This window comes from Lontra canadensis, unplaced genomic scaffold (genome assembly GCF_010015895.1).
Source record: "Lontra canadensis isolate GAN:19392208 unplaced genomic scaffold, GSC_riverotter_1.0 scaffold8, whole genome shotgun sequence".
NCBI lineage: Eukaryota > Metazoa > Chordata > Mammalia > Carnivora > Mustelidae > Lontra > Lontra canadensis.
The window spans coordinates 27277487-27298833 of NW_022631002.1; the positions used below are offsets into that span (position 1 = coordinate 27277487).

At 47.4% G+C, this 21347-nt stretch overlaps 1 protein-coding gene across 2 annotated transcripts in view; it reads right to left on the reverse strand.

Annotated features, from left to right (window-relative positions):
* Positions 1-20601, reverse strand: part of GNAO1 (G protein subunit alpha o1) — a 162522-nt gene extending 141921 nt beyond the window's left edge. Inside the window, exons 1-2 of one of the 2 annotated variants that reach the window (XM_032854439.1) lie at positions 19728-20601; positions 19462-19504 (exon numbers count right to left, since the gene is read on the reverse strand). In XM_032854439.1, coding sequence (XP_032710330.1) covers positions 19462-19504; positions 19728-19845 — 161 coding nt within the window. In that variant the 5' untranslated portion in view covers positions 19846-20601. The remainder of the gene's footprint in view (positions 1-19461; positions 19505-19727) is intronic. The other variant, XM_032854440.1, reaches the window with a different exon arrangement.
* Between the last annotated feature and the right edge of the window lie 746 nt (positions 20602-21347).

Genomic DNA, 21347 nt, shown 5'->3' on the forward strand with positions numbered 1-21347 from the left:
CAATATTGGTGAAGAGCATTTTGACCAAGGGGTTTCAAACACTTTAGGATGAGGGCTACGAACATCTGAAAATGGCCAAATCCACATTCTTTCTTCCCTGGAAGAATTGCTAGTATAGGTCTTAACCAAAGAGTAGCAACTGGGTCTGGCCTGGCTTTGCTGAGTGACCTCGCAGTTCTCGTGCAGGTGAGGGGACGTCCGTGGTGCCCACCGCCATGGAGGGCTCCCGGAGATGTCCCTGATGATCACACTGCGTGACCCCATGTGTGCCCATGTCATTGTACAGAAAGGGCCCAGCAGAACCCTTCTGCCACAGAGATCCTACACACAAGCCTCCCTCTTGCTAAAGTCAGCCCAGCATCTTCTGTAACAAATTGTCTGGAAGCTACTTGTCCATCAATTTCTGTGACTCCAAACCCTGCCAAGAGCCATGAAGGACAACAGAGAACTCTGAGCAGCAGAGTGCACAACACCAGCAACCGTGTCACCCTCACACACATTTGTAGAGCAGTTCATAGCAGCCAATGTGTTTTTACACAATTAATGCCGCAGCCTTAACAGGCAGAAGTGCAGAAAGGTCCGGGCACCAAAGCGCAAGCGGCCTACTTGTAGAAGACGTCCTCGCTTCTATCTTATTTAGTCTTGCCCCACACACTATTGCAACACAGCCAGTCATGTAGTTTCCCAGGCCATTCCAGATTCAGAGTGGAACCACAGAAGGGAAATGAGGCTCGAGGTAGGAACACAGAAAGCATCAAGACATGACAGATGACAGCAAGTGAAGAGACAGGACAATTACAGAAAGCATATCAAAGTGGAGTTAATTGCATTCCAAGTCCATGGGGGCAGGGCAGGGGGGACCGGGGGTGGGAAATGGTCTGTACATCAATTGCCCTTCCGGGCACTGCTGACTTTTAGCACACAGCAATAAGAAAAAAAATGATGACTTGGGGCCATCAGAACAAAGGTTAAATACTGTGTATGGCATTCAATTACTTTTGGTAACACCATATGACTACTTTGTTTTGTAAATGTCCCTCCTAGTCTCTAGAACTCTCTCTGAATTGATAAACAGAGTTTGAAAAGAACATTTACATTTTGAAAAAAAAGTTAAAACCCACTCTAACAAGTAGGCCTGTGACAGGACTTCCTGGCTTTTCTCAGTTGCTAAAGACCTTCCTCCCATCCGATCGCCAAGTAGCCTAAGTGTGCGCTCTACTGCTGTAGGTCTAGGCCGAAATACACAGCTTACCCCTTCCTTTCCCCCATTGGTCCTCATTGTTTAACTCTGGGGTTGCATAATTTACAGTCAGCCTGTGAAGGGCCGTGTGTTCCAGAGTAGGAAGCTGTCACACTGAATAGAGCACTGCTGGGCTCTGTTCACAAACAGAGCATTTCACAATTTCTTTGCACAGCCAGTAATAGGAAACCTCTTCTTTGCATGCAGGCAGTTCCCGCCAATCAGTGGGACTGGGGGAAGGGGTGCCAGGAAGAACTACCACCATAAATTCTCTCTAGTCCACTGTATAACAAAGCAGGGTCATAAAACCCCAACTATATTTCCAAGTGAGGACTGAAACAAGATGCCCAGGGCAAGTCCTAATTTGGTTCCTAGAACCCAACAAGCTGTGAACTAATTCTCTCAGTTGAGAGGGAACGATGGAGGGAGGGCAGGGTGAAAGTGATCTCAGGACTTTGGGTAGGAACTCCACCCAGGAGTTGACAATAAGCAGGCTCCTGTGAGTCTGAAGATGACAGTACAGCTTTTTTAGAGGCAGCCCCAGATCTGGCCAGGGCGGGGGCCCTGGGAGATGGCCTGGTTGAATCTAGGAGGCCCAAAGACTTCTGTGGGTGTCTAAACTTGAATGAGAAGGTGTGCAGACTGGTATATGCATGAAAGAGAAATAGGACTTCTCCAACTTTGGAATGTCCTTTCAGTGATGAACCAAGGTGTGATCCTCAGCATATTTTTTTAATAACCTCTGAATCTTCCTTCATCTATAAAATGGGGATAACCAAAAATCAGCCTCTAGTGACAGTTAAGCTGATCATATGTACTAAGCATCATAAATAATAGCTGCTCAGTAAATGTTTTTTTCCTCTTCCCTGATGGCTTACCCCAACCCTTCCTGAACAGTTGTTGGGAGGCAGAAGTGGGAGAAATGGGACCACACTCATTCTTGCTCTGTTACTAGCTAGCCATGGGAACCTAGACAGGTCACTTCCTTCTCTGGGCCTTACAATCTACAGATTAGTCATTTGAATTTATATAAAAGTAAGGTTCATGAATACAAAATCAATATACAAAAATCTATCATTATTTCCATATACCACCAACAGATACAAAATGCAATTCAAAAAAAGAAGCGGTTACAAGACCACTGTAAATAGCAAGTATCCAGCTATAAATCTAACTGAAAGTACATAAGACCTCTATGGGAAACATTATAAATATTTTTAAGACAAATTATGATAACCTACATGGACCAGGAAAACTTAAGATTTAAAGACCAATCTGAAGATGTCAATCATATCCAAACAGATTAGCGTCATAAACGGAGTCTAACATTTACATGCAAACACAACAGGCCAAGAACAGCCAAAACACCCTGAAGATCACCAAGAGGAGGTGTTTGCTAAACCAAACATCAAGACATGTTAGAAAGCTGTAGTAATCGAGACAGTGTGGTACTGATATAGGAACCAAGTCCAGCGGAATGATCTAAAGAGACAAGAAACAGGTCCTTGCATATATAAACACAGGACTTAAAATAGAGGTAGTTCTACAGAACAGTGCCTGAAAAAAAAAAACAAAACGGCTTTTTGGATAAGCAATGCTGGCACAAATAGATATCATTTAGGGAAAAAATTAAAACTAGACTACTATCTTACCCCACATATAAGAATTACAGGTGAATTAAACACCCAAATGTGGAAGAAAAAAAGCTTCAAAGCTTTTTAAGAAGGTAAAAAAAGAGGGTAGCTTTTACCACCTCAAGAGAAAGAAAGATTACTTAAATAGGATACAAGAAACAATAAGCAAAAAGGGGAAGACTGCAAAATCTGGATACATTAAAAATAAGAACATCTTTTTATCATGGTTCACCATTAACAAAGCAAAAAAACAAGCTATTGAATGGGAGGTAATATTTGTAATGAATAAACTGGAAAAGGACTAGTCTCCAGAACATATAAAGAACTCCTACAGATTAATAATAAAATTACAACCTAATTTACAAGGTCACAAAAGAACACGTACTTCACAAAAGGGGAAATCAACTGCCCAATATATATGTAAAAAGATGACCAATCTCACCAATAATCTGTACTGTTTTACAAGGATACGTACGGTAAAAGCACAGTGAGACACTACTGTTCACCTATACAGTTGGCAAAAATGTAAAATTCTGATACTACCAAATACTGGCAAGAATTTGGAATAACAGGAATCCTGTGTCTGCCAGCACAGTACAAAATCGAATAACCACTTTGGAAAACAATGTGGCATTATCTAATATAGGTGAAGATTCCCTGCAATTCCATTTCAAAGACCGCTTCAACAGAGGCATGCATCTTATGACCGCATGGGTGTTCCCAGCAGTACCCTTTGTAACTGCCCCAAACTCAAAATAACCCAAAGGCATATCAACAGTAGAATGGATAAATACATCATAGTATAATCATAGCTGGTAAATAATGATGTGTACTATACAGCAGTGAAGTCAATAATATATAGCATATTCATCAATGTACATAAATATTTGTAAATAATTCACAGAAAAATGATAAATATTCAGAAGAGAATGTTATAGAATACTTATAGCAATGAAAATAAAGGACATACAGCCATGTACGATGTGGATGAGTAATACAAATGCAATATTGAAGGAAAGACATAAGACTTAATGATATATAACAATATGAGTCCAATTACATCCCAACCAGGAAAAACTGAACTACATGAGTACAGGATACATATGTGGGTGGTAAACTCTACAGAAGGATAAGGAAACACCACAAAAGTCAGGAGGTAGGGAGTAAAGGAGGGAGCTGTGATCAAAAAGGGATATTTAAGGAAATTTCCTGGCCATTATCAACATCCTATTTTTTACCTAGTGATGGTTACATGAATGCTTGCTTTTTAAAACAAATGAGCATTTTGGACGTATATTAATTTATGTCACAATTAAAATGCTTTTTTTGTTGTTGTTTAAAAAAAGATATTTTCAATGTGACCTCCTCCAGGAAGTCTTCTAACACCCCAGACCGATGTAGGTGTTCCCTCAGCATTTTCCACTTCTTACCTGGCTATATTATTAACTGTAAGGGCATCTCCATTTTCAAGGGCAGAGATGGATCCCATCTTGGCTCACCATCATATCCTACACAGTGTCGAGCACATGGTAAGTGCTTAGCAAGTATTTGTGGAATTAATCAATGACGGCGTTGGTGGATCTGACTTGGTGAAGAGTAATTAATTAGCCCAGTACCAGTACGCTGCCAACCAGTGATATGACGGAAGGAGAGACATACCTAGAGCAGAAGAACTGGGTTCTAGCTCCATCACGTACAGACCATATCACCCTGAATAGATCTCTTTTTTCTGATAGTAACAGTGAATTTCAACTATGTGCTAAGTGCTTTTAGCTCTTTTAACTTCGTTTAATCCTCACATTGTGTCTGTAATGTGTTTCCTTTTCATCTTTCTCATGATTAAGAAATTCAAGTTCCAAGAGACTAAATAATGCTCCCCAAATCACACTGATAGTCCACAAATGGCAAAGCTAAGATCTCCAAGATTCACGCTTCTCTGATACTGCTACTTCTTTTCCCCTCAGTTTCTTGGTCTATAAAATGAGGATACAGGCACTGATTATGTGGCCTGACAGGACTGTTGTAAGCCCCAAAGGTGACAGTGAACGTAAGCTCTCGAGCACCATGCAGGTGTAAGGACAGTAATATGTAACAGTATCTACCATGGGTCCACATGAAGGAAGCAGATGGCTTCTACCCCTGTTGAGCTCTCAAGTCAGTTGTAAAGGAGAGCTAAGTAAACGGGAAAACTGGGACCACACATCAATAAACTGCCCTAAGAAAGCCACCAGGAGAAGCACATAATACAGCTCAACTCTAAGCCAGTGATGAGGGCACTGCGTCAGGCATGCAAGGCTTGTGCACTCCCTCCATCCTCCACCCGTCAGCCAAAGGGATTTTGTTAAGGCTTACTGAAATTCTTTTTTTTCTTTTTCTTTTTTGATTAAATGATGTATATTTTACAAGTCAGATTTACTGAATTATAATTTAATTACAGTAAATTCACCCTTTTAAGGTATAGTTTGATGAGGTTTGTTAAACATACATGGTTGCGTGACCACCATACAAAGAAGAGACAGATTATTTCTATCAACTCTGAAAGTGGCCTTGTGCCCCTTTGTAGTCAATTTCTCTTTCCCACCAACCGTAGAAACCAGTGAAGTGATTTCTGTCCCTATGGATTTGCCTTTTTCAGAGTGTAGAGGGATCTTTTTGATACACGAGTCAAGTCAAGTTGTCCTGTATTTCAACCACCCATGGCATTCAGCATGAAACCCAAATGCCTCTCTGCCTGGCCACCAGGCCTCTTCAATCCCATTTTGTGTCACTTTTCCTTTCCTAAGGTCCAGCTTCCCTAGCCTTCTTTCTGCTTCAGGGATCTTTTCTTCTTCTTTTTTTTAGGTGAGAGAGAGAGAGAGAGAGAGAGAGAGAGTATGCGCACATGTGCACAGGGGAGGGTGAGAGGAGCGGAGGGACAGGGAGAGAGAGAATCTTAAGTAGTTGGGCTAGGAGCCCAACACGGGGCTTGATCTCACAACCCTGAGATCATGACCTGAGCTGAAATCAAGAGGTGGACACAACCGACTGAGCCTCCCAGGTACCCCTTCCTCGGATCTTTCTTGACCTGCTTCCTTATCCCTTATTTCTGCCAACCACTCTCTTCTGCTTAAATCTTACTTCCTCCTTTAGAACATATCACTGTATGAAATGACCTTACTCATTCATGTACTTGTCTATCTCCCTTCTCTAAAACTGTAAGGTCCTTGAGGGCAGAGAAGCTGTCAGTCTTATTAAGAGCTCCGTTCCTAGAAACTTAGAATGAACACATGATTGGTCTTCCACTAGTATTCAGAGTGAACAAACAGGACCCATTGAAGGGAATAGGAAGGTCTGTGTAATTGAAACTTTTAGGAAAGGATTAGAAAATGACAGACCTTTTTGCACATGGGAAAAAAAAAAAGGTAGTAAGACCAGATGCCATTCTATCATCCAGGTCAGAACCAGATGCCATTCTATCATCCCTTCCCCAAAGTTCTGCATCGACAGGACCACAGAGTGCCTGAGGGACAGAGCGGCCACCTCCTCTGCCCTTGCCTTCTAGTGACCTCAGGCTTGTTTCTCTCCTGAGGCATGGGTCTCTCTGGCTCTTCTTCTGCCCACCCTGGCTGGAGCTCCCCCACACAGCCAGCTCAGGCTCATAAGCCTTCTTCCTCCTAGCCAGTGAATTCAGAGAGAGGGGACCCCCAAGGTTGTTTTGTGTTTGCACTCCGGAACCATCTGCAGCACTCCTCCCCAGGCAAGAGGAGCACAGAATCCTGCTCCTGTAAACCGTGATAGCACGCGGAGACAAAGTCCTACCTCACAGGGCTCCACACGCTCCATGGAAAGGACACGTGGATGCACACGCGCTGGTGTCCACAATTCCCTGAGCTGATGTCCCAGTTTTCTTTCTCAATTAGCACTAGACTTCTGAAAGCTTAATTTTGTTATAATTTATTATCTCAGTTGGGGGTGGCCAAGGGAGAAGGCGGGGAATTCCTTTGCCACGAGAACATCTGTTTTGCTGGACAGTGAAATTTAAATTATGACCTCGAGACTTGAGCAGGAATATGCAGATCATTCGATCCAGTTTCCTAATTTTGTAGGTGAAGCTCCTAAGGCCTAGAGAAGGTATGGAACTTGCCTCGGGCCACCAAGCTAAATACGGACAGAGCTGAGGTAGCACTCAGGTTTCTTTACTCCTAGTCCAGACTTAGCCACCCTAATATCTTGAGGATGGCTTCTATCTGAAACTGCTCTTTCAAAGGCCAATAATAGCCATGGTCACAAAATACAATGGCCCTTTCTCACTCCTTATCTAGCTTGGCAGTGCCATGGAATAGAGCCCTGCAGCCACACAGAACTTCCAGAAGCACATTCCCTCCCTGGAGTTCTCAGCAGGGTACTGCTCCTGTTCCTCTGACTCCCAGCCTCTTTTCCCAGGGGGAGCTACTTATGAGCCTACCTAAGGCAGATGTCCCTGCTTCCCTCCACATCAGGGTGGGAGGGCTTCTCCTCTCCATCTGCATACTCACCCCAGGGGAGCTATACCCCCTCTCACGGCCTCACCACGCAGGGCAGCTGGGCCCAATCCTCCTGCCAGCCCTGACCTCTCTTCTAAATGCCAGGACACCTTCCTAACACAACCACTGAATGATGTGAGAATAATACAAAAGTCATCCTGGAAGGACCCAAAATTCGCCCTTGTGCTTTAACTTGCCCTCTTCTGTCTACTACCCCACTCCCTGGTCCTACGCCTCCTGACTTGATGGGATCACTAAACTCTAACATCCAGGTTCAAAACCGGGAGAACTTGTCTGATCTCCTTTCTTCTCCCCATGCTCAACTAGACACCAGGTCTCAACCATTCTGCCTCCCTCAATCTCTTCCCCACCCAGTTCCTCATTGTGGTTCCTTCCAATTTCCCAGTTCAGACTACAGAAATCTCCCTCTGCTTTTCAGCATCTCGACTGGTTTTCCTCTTCAAGATCTGCTGACTTGGCACCCTACTACCTTACCATGAACGGTAGTGCACACTACTCTGTGTCTAAGTATATGCACCTTAGCAAGGCAGTCTGGGAACCCCACAATCTAGCTCCGCTCTTCCTTTCTAACCATTGCTCTTCAAATTCCCAACAAGCCCTTTGGTCACATGACTGCCCAGTGCTCCCTGATGGTGCCCTGCATGTCTGAGTCCTCCTTCTGGGCTTAGCTCACACTGTTTCTTCTTCCTGGATGACAAGGGAACAATTCCACCTGAAATTAGTTTATGTAAAAGAAGGGATTTATTGGTTCACAGAGCCAGCTTCAGAGATTATAATAATTACTGTCAGATGTCTTTCTGGCTTCCTTCGTCTTACTCTGCCTTCTCTTCATTCCCTCCCTCACATCTCAGTCTCTCAGCCTCAGTCTCTTCCATGATAAGCAAGCTTCCTCCTTGCAGAGTAATGGAGACGTGGAAACAAGGCCCCGGACAGCTCCAGGCTTTTATCATTCCAACCCAGGGAAGATCTTGTGGGATCCCAGAGGAAGAGCTTCTTTCTCGTACTGACTACCAAATTCCAAAGAAGGACTCTGACTGGCTTGGACTGAGTCTTATCCCATCCCCCAGTCACTGTGGTCAGGAAAATGCAATTTTGTGAATGGCAAGGCCTGGGTCACACACCCACTTCTTATCTTCCAGTGGCAGGGGGCAGTGATGGGCAGCCTCACTGGAACAGCCTGGAAAAAGTAAAACAATGGGCATCCACTGAACTCTCATCTCTCCAACTAGCTGTCTTGAGGCATGTGTGATCCTAAGCCGTTGTCCAAATCAGACTCCATCGTTGCCTCTTCTGGGCCTTCATGGCACCAATTTGTCTCCTTCAACTGACTCAACTCTCTTGAGGGTAGGAATTGAATCCCTCGGTGATCAGCGTAAGGTCTTACTCAAAAGTGTGACTCCAGAAAAATTTTCACAGTCTGCAATTACAATGCCTGATTATTTGTTTATGAAGTTATTGCCTGAGTCCCCTGGGACCTGACTTGTTCACCACTGAATCTCTAAGCACCCAGAATGGTGCCTAACACGTAACAGGTGCTAGATGTATACTGGGTAAATGAATAAATGAATGGTTTGAATAGAAGAAAGACTACCAGGCTTTGGTGTCCCGGTAAAGAAGCACAGTTGCTTTTTAATTCTTCTCACTTCAGGAAAATAAAAGGTAAGGCAGGAACCCTCTCAACATCTTGTCCCCATCATGCCCCCTCCAAATATTTCTCCACACACTCCCTAGCCTCACTGCCCTCTGGCAGTCTCAGGGAAGATGACACACATTCGTGTCAATACCAGCTCCCCCAACCATACTCTGCACCCTGTCTCTGCCCCATCCTCTTTGGGGTCTGCTCCTTCTACCACTTCTTCTTTCCTATACCTTCAACATCTCCCTCCACATGGGTCCTTTCCTTCCTGCTTCTCAACGGAACCAGGTCCCACCATGTTAACCAAACAATTAAAATAAAGCCCCTGCTCAACCCTATTCCCTCTCTCCCTCCCTCTGTCCCCTTCCTTCGAGAACCCATTTTCTTTTCCGGGGGTCTCCATTCATGGCCACCACATGCTCAGTCCCACTTACTTAATGCCCACTTCGATTTGGCTTTCCTCCTGCCACTCCACTGGGACTGCTCTTGCCAAGTTCACCAACAATTTCCCAGATCCACTGGGTACCTGTCAGGCTTCAGCCTATTTGACTACTGCAGTATCTGATTCAGCCTCCTCCTTCTGGAAATCCCTTCCTTCCTTGGCTTACATGCTGCTGCTCCACTTCAGTTTTCTTTCCGTCCTTTAGATCATCACCTTCTTGGTTTCCCTCACAGCCTCCTCTTCCCAAATGACTATCACATCCTGGAGCTGGGGCGCATGCATGTTGTGGGGGATGCATCTTCTGCCTTTTCGCTTAGCCTGGTGAGGTGATGAACTTTCGTGGCTCCCACTGCTCACAGCAGCACAGAATCCCACACGGACCATTCTCCCCAGGTGTGTCCTACGTCCTACCCCACATATCCGACTGCCTTTCAGGGATCTCCACTTAGATGATCCACAAGAATCACCACCATCAACAAAGTCAGTCATCATTTTTCTCTGCAGGCCTTCCCTCTCCCTCCTGCATTGCTCCATCTCAGGAAATGGCACTACCACCCCACCAGTAGCCCAACCAGGAACCCTGAACTCATTTGTATCTGTATCCTTTATTTATTTTTAAAGATTTTATTTTATTTTTTAAGTAATCACTTCACCCAATGGGGGGCTCAAACTCACGACCCTCAGGTCAAGAGTCACATGCTTTTCTGACTGAGCCAACCAGGCGCCCCCTTGTCTATATCCTTTAAAATGAAATTCCTCAGGATGCCTGGGTGGCTCAGTTGGTTAGGCGTCTGCCTTTGGCTTGGGTCATGATCTCATGGTCCTGGGATCAAACCCCACACTGGGCTCTCTGCTCAGTGGGGAGTCTGCTTCTCCTTCTCCCCCACCCCTCCCCACCGTTTGTGCTTGCTCACTCTCTATTAAATAAGTAAATACAATCTTAAAAATAAATAAAATGAAATTCCTCCCCAATGCACTTCCACCTGATTATCAAATAAGTTCAATTTTCCCATTGCCCCAGTATCTCTTAGTCTGTTTCCTTTTCCCATTCCACTGCTTTAAGTTACTTCTTAATCTTTTCCCACCTGAATCACAAAAATAACTTTCTGCCTGGTCTTTTAACCTCTGGGCATGACTCTCTCTAGTCCACATAGGTGATCCTTTTCAAGTGCAAGAAATGATCCTGCCACCCATTTCTTTAGACCCTTATGGTTCTTGAAAGTTCTCATCACAAGAAAAAAAAATCTGTAACTATGTGTGGTGATGGATGTTAACTGGGCTTACTAATGTGGTGATCATCTTGCAATTTATGCAAATATCAAATCATTACATTGAACCTCTGAAAGTAATATAATGTTGTCAATTGCACTTCAGTAAAAACCAAAGCAAAACAAAAAAACCCTCCTGGTGACATCTTATTGTATTTAGAATAAAATCTGAAGTCCTTAGCACATCGGACAAGAAGCTTCATGGTCTATCTCGGTCTCCTCTTACCTCCTTCATCTCTGACAGTCCTCTTAGAGACTATGCTCTAATCAAGCTGAGTTATTTTACACTCCCAGCCTGCTCCATGTGCTTACATATCTTAGAGCTTTTTCACATGTTGGTCCCTCTGCCTGGAATTCCTTTTTTCCACCTGGCTAGCTACGTTCCATTTTTAAGACTCAGTCCACGGGCCATTTTCTCCCTGAACTTCCTACCTAGAGATGGTGCCCTTCATCCTCATGGGCTTCCTGATCTGAAGTATAATCATCTTTTACATGTCACTCCCTTTGGGCTAAGTTCCTGAAGGGCAGGAACCTAGACCTTCCTCTCTACTTCCATGACACCATGTACATGTCCAGCATATCAGTAGATGCTCAGTAAATACTTATGGATGGAAAGACGGATTGACTGAAGGATAGATGGATGGATGGATGGATGGTTGAAAGGCTGTATATACACTACTATTTTGTCTTTCCCAAGTCTCCTCTGAACCACCTGCTTCTACCAAAGCCAAAGTCTTCCGTGGTAGCTTCTCTCTGCTGCCACCCACAAAGAGCCCACACTTCCATGGCAGCACCAGCAAATGATTTCAGGAGTTGTCCAGATGATGGTTGGGGAACACGCTGGTGTCAGAATCAGTGTCAAATGTGAGGATGGACACCACCTCCATTTCCAAAAGAAACCCAGCACCAATCAAATACCTGCTATTCTCTCAGCCCCTGTGCTCAGTCAAAGCTGCTGATGGGCACTGGGTCCCGTCTGCCAGCTCTACCCTGCCCACACTGGTGGTGGTCTAGAAAGAACCCCGTAGGGTTAGAACGGAAAGGACATGGGCTTTGGAAGTAACCACATCATGGTCTAAATACATCACTGTCACTTACAAAGCTGTGTGGCTTTGAGCAAGCCACCCAAATTCTGAGCCTCACTCCTTCATCTGCATTTACGAAGCACCTCCTGTGTGCCAGACATTGGGCTCAGGGCTGTATTATGAGCAAAAATAAGTCACCATCCCTGCTTTAGGGAGCTGTGGTAAGGAAGGGGCACTGAGGCCAGCAAAGAAGATCTATTACATACATAATTAATTGACAATATATAAGCGTTAGCACTCTGAGACCCTGGAGGCAGGTGACCCAGGGTTGATTTTATGGCACGAGGAAGCTGTCCCTATAAAGTAACAATTTTCCATAGAAAACCCCTCAGTTGGCTATGATGTAGACAGAGAATCCAGGGTAAGTTCTTAGCCATGTACTATCCTGACATGCTATTCCCTTTCTCTTTCCTCCTTCTTGGTTGAGAAATTAAGTGAGTAGGGGGACAAATTCAGGGCACTGACTATTAGCCTTGGAGGATTTTATTTTACTTTAATTTTTTTTTGTGCTATGAAAAGCACAATGTTTTTCCTCTTCTCTGTAAAGAAAATTAGAACTAAAGATGGCTCAGCAGATAAAAGCTGTGGGCGGTAAATACTCCCACTATTCCCCCTTGCATTTCAGGCTTCTAGGTTTCTCTTTGCATTTACTGGATCTTAGAGCTAGAAACCTGAAAGAGGCCTGAGAAATTCTGTGGTGAAAGCCCACGTTCTAATTAAGAGATGAACAAACCGAGGCCCAGAGGGTCTAAATGACCTGTCCAAAGTCAAATTAGAGAATGAGTCAAAATTAAAACACAGTTCTCCTTATCCTCCCCTTTTACTGATCTGCAAATCTCCCAATCCCTGTGATCTGAGGGACCTGACCCCAGGCAAGTTCCTTTACCTGTAGCCATCCCTGGTGGAGCCAGGCTGTCTCCATTTCTAAGAATCCTGGAAGCCACAGACAAACCACTTCTCCCTCTAACATGTCACTGGGGCTCTCCTCCCAGAAACATCCTGTTTTTTACTAACAGGATACTTTCAGATCCTCCTCTTTGGTTTGAGAACCACATCTGCATGAAAAGTTTGGTTAGAGGTGGTTTCCTCAAAATGCCTCTCAGGACTATGACTTTCTTGGCTGACAAAGCTTTGTGGTTGAGGTTGCTATTCAGCAATTCTCTTGGCCTTCAAAGAGCTTTCACAGGTACCCCCAACCCCTGCAGGATGGAACTGTAATTGATGCTTTTATGTTTAGAACCTCTCATCAAAGTTCCCAATTTCATGGACTGGTCAGAACAGGGAAGGAGCTGGGGGGGACAGAACCCTCAGAGAGGCAGGGGGAGAGCCACTTGTGTTGACTCCTGGTCCAGTGCTCTTTTCCACTCTTTGTAATATCACTCCAGCCTCATGGGCTGAAGCAGCTGCACCATCAAGAATGTCACATCAGTTATGACAACACAGTGTGTTATATAACGGCCGTGCAGAGCAGGCAAGGGGAAGAAGCCATGAGCATGAACCACAGCACTCCCCTTCTGGCTCTCAAGGAAGGTAAGGCCCACATACTTCAGAAGAGAACTCCATATGGGAAAGGAACACCCACTAATCAGTCAAAGGAATAAAAACTAGAGCTGACATCTGTATAACGATTTTTAGAACACTGTTATAAGGGCATTTCATACACTACATTATTTACTGCTCCCAACAACTCTATTAGGTATTTTTATTATCACCCCATTTTACAGGCAAAGAAACTGAAGTACAAAAAGTTAAGCAACTTGTTTAAGGTCACACACCGAGTTGGTGGCAGAGCTAAGATTTTAAGCCAGGTAGCCTGGTTACAGAGTCCGTGCTCCTAATCACCTGTCAGTTTTAGAGAAGCATGCTAAACGGCTTCTCTAAAAACGAAACCAGCTATTTGCTCAAACCAATAACAGGCCACTGCTCCTTCCTCTCCTATCCCTCTATGCTAATGCCGGATTTGTTAGATGGTTTCTTTTCTAGCCAGTATTGTGTATGAGCAAGAAGCACAGGATAATAGAAGAATGTGATGCAAATTCAAAGAAATTCTTAGAATGGGGATCATCTGAGCACCGTTAAGCTGTTTACAGTGATGCAATCCATAAGGTAAAGTGCCCTATTCATAGTTCCTGCTGTTCTTAAATTCATGTAGTATGTGTACAAACACACACAGAGTTTTCTTTTGTCAACATCAAAAGTTCTTCTTTGCCAGTATCAAGTCTGGGGGTAACCCTTTCCAAAATGTTTTCTCATTTTGAAATCATCCCTTTCCCAGCTTGCCTATTGCCTTTCAGATCACGATGTGGCTCTTGTGATAATGGTCTGTCTAGCTTCATAAGAAATGAGAGCCTGAAGACACCCTGGGAGACAGGAAATCAAGTCCCTGCATCCAGATGGACTGACCACATGTCAGAAAACCAGGACCCTATTCTGCTCATATTAAATCTCCAGTGTGAACAGAGATAGGGTACTGTGAGTCACTGAAGAACATGAGTGACCTGCCCTATCTTTAGCAGATGTGGCACTCTGAGGAGCACGCCACAATCTGGGGAGTTCCAAGTGCTAGAGAAACAAGACCGTACTCTGACTCTGAGCGTTGCGCATCTAACCTAGTCCCACACCGAGAGAACAGCAACTCCGGATTCCATGAGAGCCATGTCAATCCAGAATGAAGCCTCATGCATTTAAACTAGTCAGGAGCAACCCTTCGACAAGCAGACACGTTCTACTTCAGAGTCCAACAGGTAACTGGGGTTCAGGAGTTCTGCGGCTGATTCCTGAGATCAGGTGGACCGTCTGCTACTCTTCTGGCAGGAAGGTCTGTTGGTATTTACAGCTCAGTGAACAGTAAGCAGGGAGAGAACACCATCCATCAGCAAAGGAGAACTCATCTGCTACTTGATCTGACATTCTGTTTGTGCTCACGCGGTCTCCAGAGAGCAAGGTGCATCCATTTGAATAAACATGGAGATAAGAGGAGGGGGGAAGGGCAAAGCAGCCAAAGAGAGGACTGCAGAAATAAAAAGTAGGAAGAAGAGCTGCTCTAAGAAGAGTAGCTCTCCAGAGTGCTGCCTCCACGTGGGACCACGTGGGACCCTTCGGGGATGTGCAGGAAGCGCCCTTTTAGACAGCTGCCCTTTACAGAGTAATGGCTGCAAGCGGTCATTCCCTTCCACACATGACTGCCACTTAATACAGGCGCTGCACGGCAGTGTGCGGAATGAACACGGGCTTGCTGTGAACCTAAGCTACAAAGGCAGAGACACCCAAGTTACAAAGGCAGGGTCAGCTGGTGGGAGGACACCTCCAGCTTTTGGTGGCAGGTGACGTCTGAAGACCCCCTGCCCCAGCAGGATGGGGTCTGTCCTCAGAATCAGAACCTGCCGTATGGGCTGGGATATTTGTATGAGAAAGGACGTCTTCACTAGGCAAATCCTGCCATTTGTTTTACAGTGGCACCGAGCAAGCGTTTTGGGAAAAAGCACACACCCCAAGAGTCCCATTTTACTGTGTCCATTTATTTATAAAGCCAGCAGCTTGCAGGCCACACCTCAGTGCCACCTTCCAACTCTCTGTCTTCCTAAAAATCCACTTACTGCTCCAGAAACAGACAGCCTGAGTGTGACATCACAGACAACTCAACACCTCAAATGAGGGTGAACTGTGGTACCTACAGCAACTCCACGAGTTTTTCGTTTTCATCAGGTAGGTAGCCCTAACAGTTGTCACGGCGCAAAGTGGGAAGTCCCTTAAAATGATATTCTGTTGCTCCCACACTTCATAAAATACGATTCTTCAGGAGAGCTCTTTGTAGGGGTTTTGATAATTAAATAAAATTAATACCTCCTTTTAAAATTTTGATTATTCTGAATAAAGTGTCCCACGGATTGCAGAAATGATGAGGCCATATTGTAAGTGAGGTCCTGGCCTCCTAATGAGCAGAATTATGTAAATACCATGTATTGAAAAAGGTCACTGATTACTCATGGTGTGTGTAAAATTTTGTTTATGCTGTGTCAATGATCGTTGTTTATTTCTCAGTACTGAAATGTTGTCTGACACAGAGCTCCCAAAGGCTAACTCATGATCACCTATGCAAAGGAAACAAAACAAAACAAAAACACCCCAGCAAGCTATGTTCAAAAGAAACTTTTAATCAAGTATTAAGGATCAGGCTTTGAAAATGATGGTCTAATCTGTGGCACCTCTTAAATGGACGGAGGTTTCCCACTATAACATGCATCAAGCGAAGGAATTTCAAAGGTCAGTCTCCCTGCAACGTTCTTAGCCTGATGTGGGTGTTAATACTTTGTTCTGAGCAGCGTCTACTATTCAGTCCTTTGTCATATAACTTCACTTACTATTTATATATGGAAGCCTATTCCTTCCAATCAGTACGTCACAACACACAGTTGAGAATACAGGCTCAAAGGAATGGCTCTTTGCTCTTCTGGAAACGCTGATTTAAAAGGGTCTGGAGAAATCTGAATATCAATATTCTTTCTCTCAATCCAACAGGAGCTATTAAACCCCAGACCCCATTAGGAAATCATCAAATTCTCACAGGGCAATCACCCATGCAGAACTCTAATTTCATTATCCAGGTGAAATAAAACAGCATCTAAATTAATTCATACATATAGCCTGATAGCTTGGTCACCAATCACACTACACAGGGAAGTCCAAAAGTGCTTTCTGCAAATGCCACCCAGATTTTTGGGCCCCACCCCACCCACAGTACAGGTCTCCTGACTCAAGTAACTCTCAGTCAAGTGGTGATTGGGAAAATCATCTCTGCAAGGGAGGACTCAAAAGAATTTGTCACTAGGATACAGTGACACCAATCCCACATTTTGTGGTTAATAAAACAAGTCCTGCATCCAGCTTGGCACAAGGCCCTGATCTGATTTATTTTGAGCCAAGCTGGAGGGCTCACAGAAAAAGCTACCATTCATGAATGCTTCAGGAGGACAGGATGGCAGGGTCCCTTGAGGCAAAATTTACATGGCCAGAAATCTTTTTCACTGACCTTTTGAACAAACCTAGCCTATTTCCTAAAGAGTTGGTGTATTTTTAAAAAAAATTTAATAGTTTTGCCTACAGAATCTCAGTTTTGTCTGACATTTTTCTCCAAAAATATGTCCTGTGGGAGTAAGACAAGTGGGGAGTAGGGGGTACAGGGGGAAGAGAAGAAATGCTCTGATATCTAATTTAACCATCTCAAACATCAAAGGCTTGACTTTTCCCCCCTTCTCAGTGTAACTAAACATAAGACACATAAGACTTTCCCCGGAAAAGCCTACATGCAGCCTTCATTTAAGATTTCCTGCCCCAGTATATAATTAGGAATTTTCATTCTAAAATGGCACACCTATTTCCTCGGAGAACTCAGCTCTCTTTGAATAAAAAAGGCGACGTACCCTTTGGGGGACTCGGTATGTATTTTTAAACTTCTTATTAAATCAACCTAATTTATGGGACATGTTCGGGGAAAAAAAGCAGGTAAGGAGTTGCCTTGCTGGATGGAAAGTTAATTTGCAGACTCCCCCCACCCCCTTCCCCGAGCCTTTCCGAATGCCTCCGGCCCCCTCCGAAGCAGCTCGGTTCTCTCCGCCAGAGCCCCGACTCCGTTCCGAACACTGCCGAATCCCTCCGAGCCCCGCGCCCAGTCCGCACCGAGCCTAGCCGAGCGCCACCGAGCAGAGCCCCATCGACTTTTCCGGCCTCAGCTGGGCGCTGTCCACCACTCGCAACGCCTGAAACCTCACCCAGCCCCAGTGGCTGGGGCTTCTAGCCGGCTTTGACGCCGCCACTGCAGATTACAGACTTCAGAAGTTTTGAAACATCCCCCTCTGAGAGAGAGGGGTGGCGCTGCTTGCATTTACCAACCTGCAAGGGCTCCAGGCAGATGCAACATGCACCTTGTTGCAAAGAGCAATTCCCCAGGCCCCGCCTCCCCATCCATTTGGGCTGCACAAGCTCCAGAGAAGCCCCAGGCCAAATTACCCTTGGCTCAGAGGGGTGCGGCGAGCCGAGGGGGCCTCTGCAAAGAAAGCCCCAGGGAGCTCTCGAACGAAAATAATATGTCAGGCAGACGTGGGGGAACTGTCTCTCAGTCGCTACTCCCTACCATCATGGCGCCGCCTAGAACCCGCTTGTCATGCCTGTTACACATGCAAGATTTTTTGCATCTTGGTTCTGAAACCGCAAGCATGCTTCGTCTCCCACCCACCTTTCCGCGAAAGGGGTTTTTATTTTCCATTGTTTTCCTGCGGGATGCAATTACTTCAGCTATTCTGTCAAGTTGAAAAATAATCATTTTTGTTTACTGCACAGCAACCCCTAATTAGGAGCTGTGTGTGCACGAAGGTGTCACAGCAAAGCGACGTGGAATCCTCGCTAAACGGTCTTAACGAACTCCTCAGTCCAGAACTGACAGCCCAACGGAAGCAGCAGGGCCAGGAGGCCGTGAGGGCGCACACCCCTTCCCCGCAGGCCACCCCCTCCCAAGCAAAGCTTCCTGTGGGCTCACCAGGAATCCCCGAGTGGATGGGGCAAGAAGCAAGACTGAGAGTGGAAAGGAGGGGCGAGGCTCTTTACTGAGAAAGTGTGGAAGGAAAGGAATATCCCATTTTGTTTAAATTTTCAACCATCACTCAAATCCACCCCCAGTTAATTAGGAGGGGAAACTGATATCTTAGGCAGAAGGGGGCGGCAAGTGGGGCCTGAAATCCGCATTGTGGGTACATTACAAGGAAAATGGCCTATGCAGAGTGTAAATGAATACATTGATAAAGGCCACTGAGTGAAGGAAAATTGCCCCTGTCAGAAGAGCCAACGCTGGGAGGGTGGGGGGTTGAGGGGGGCGGGAGTAAGGGACTGCATTCAGCCTCAAACAGCATCCCTATTCCACCTCTGCCTTGGATACAGCTGTGCCAGTCACATCTGCTTGGAAACCCATCTCCTTCCCTACCACATACCCCTTCCCTACCACATACCCCTTCCTAACCCTAGTCCTTTTGGTGGGGGCGGGGGAGGGGGGGAGAAACCACAACCTCCAATTCAGCACCAAATCCCTGAACAGCAGACACTTGATCCTCCACCCCAGCCTAGGGCTGGGTCCCCTCCATCTTTTAGTCAAGTTCAAAATCACTGCCCCGGTAGAAGAGCAGGGGCAAGTGAGATTAAGGACGTGGAAATGGGGCGGGGGGAGGTGGAGGGAGGAGGGGAGAGAAGTACAGAATGAAACAGAGACAGAGATAGAAATGAAGGTAGTGATACACCCAAGAAGAGTAATGATCATAATCATGCCAATAGTGTGATGTTCTGATCAATATGGCGGACACTGTCATTCATACAACTACAGGCGCTCCATTTCCCCCCCCCCCCCCCCAAAAAAAAAAAAAAAAAAAAAAAAAACCCCCCCCCCGGGAGGGGGGGTGGGGGGCCCAGAACCAACGTAGGGCATGGGGGAGGGGGGGCAAATCCAGGTGTGTGTGTGTGTGTGTGTGTGTGTGTGTGTGTATGTGCGAATCAGAAACCAGGCCTGGAGAGCAATGTGGAATGAGCAAGGTAATACAAATGACAAAAAATTATTAATAAAAGTACAAATCCCAAGACCACAGGGACTTACTTCATCTGCTTCACAATGGTGCTTTTTCCTGATTCTCCAGCCCCTGTTGGGACAGACAGGGGGAAAAACTGGTGAGTGTCAGCTTAGGGGAAGTGGGGGGGGGGGGCATGGGGGTAAGGCAGGCGAGAGGGTGGACGATCCTAGGCACACAGTGGTGCCAAATCGGGGACCAGGTCTTCCCAAGCACGAATAGGGTGGGAGAGCGGGTGGAGGTGGGTGCGGAGTGGCCGGGGTCGGGAGAAGGGGGTGGCAGCCCCGGTCCTTACCCAGCAGGAGTAATTTCACGTCTTTGGCGGCGCTGATGCCATCCTCTTTGAGGTTTTTCTCAATCGCCTTGCTCCGCTCGAGGGCGGCTCTCTCCTCTGCGCTCAGAGTACATCCCATGGTGGCCCCTTCCCTGCCACAGCCCGCACGACTCGGCTGGCACGGCTCCCCGGCTCGGCGCGCCCCCCACCCCCCCAGAGAGCAGAGCCTGGGCTCAAAAGGGGAAAAAAACCACGATATCCTTCCCTTGGCCGAAAACAAAAATGTCGGGAAACCAGAACCCCCCAAAAAGACAGCCGCTAACAAGATTCCAGCGCTGAGGCTCGCGGCAGCTGGCGGGCTCTAGGGGTGTCGAGGCGAAGGTGGCCGGGGTCTGGGACTCCGGGGCCGAGGGAGGAGGCGCCCGCGGTCCAAGGAGGCGCGGGCTGCAGGCACTGAGGCTTGTGCACGACCCAAAATAAATAAAATAATAGTTGAGGCAGAAGCCGCAGCCGGAGCCGGCGGAGGGTGGGGTGGGGGGCAGGGTGGGTCCTTCTGCCGCTGCTGCCGGAGGAGGAGGAGGAGGCGGCGGCGGCGGCGGCGGCGGCGGCGCGGGGTGTGGAGGGAGTGAGTGAGGGGGTGCTGCTAGTGCATGTGCATCGCGGGTCCTCAGCCGACGGTGCGTCCGCGGCGCCTTCGCCGACCCCCGCGCGCAGGGCAGGGCTGGGCAGGGGGCCGGGCCGGGGGGGCAGGTCTCTAACGGGAGGCGGCGTCGCTGTCTCCCAAAGCTCGCATCGCTCGGTGGAGGCTACCGGAGAGAGAGGGAGAGCGCGAGGGAGCCGCGGGCAGCGGGAGCTCGAGAGGGAGAGAGAGAGAGAGAGAGAGAGAGAGAGACTGGAAGGGAGGGGAGAAAAAAATGAAGGGAGAGCCAGCGAGCGCGCGCGCCACAGCCTGGGCGGGGGAAGGGGGCGAGCGCAGCGCGCGAGTGCGCCAGCGGCTCTGCGCACCCCGCACCGCAAGCCGCCCGCTGACGTCAGCAGGGCCGCGCGCCGGGCCCCCGGGACGGGGAGGGGCGGGGGCCGGGGGAGGCGCGCGCGCAGGGGACCGCGTCAGCTGGCGGCGGCGCGCGCGGCGCTGCCTCTCCTCCTTCCAGCGCCCCCCGGCCCGCGGCTCCCCTAAGTGGGCGCGTGCGGGGCCTGGAAGGGGGTGGAGCCTGGGGCCGGGCGCGCGCCGGGGCGTCCCTCCCCGCCTCCGCCCCTGCCCTCGCCCCCGCCTGGCGCGCGGGCGGCGTGGACCTCCTGGTCAATGGGAACGCGGGACTGGGCCGCCGGCTACGCGGTCAGGTGGGCCCCCCAGCTCGCGCCCCGCGCCGCCTAGTCAGCTCTCCGGCTTCCGCTCCATCTTGGCTCTGGTAGCTTGGCTTCTTGGTTTCTCTCCAGCTGCCGGGGCTGTAGCAGCCGGGACCAAGTGACCTCAGCGAACGCGAGGAGACAGTGGGTCTGAGCAAACCCGCGTTCCCGAGAATTCGCCGGGGCGTGGGGGCAGATGCGAATTGTCCGCTTCCGCGACCCACGAACATTAACTGAGCACCTAGTATGTGAGACAGGAAGCTGTGAGGAGAGGAACACATCAGGATGAGACAA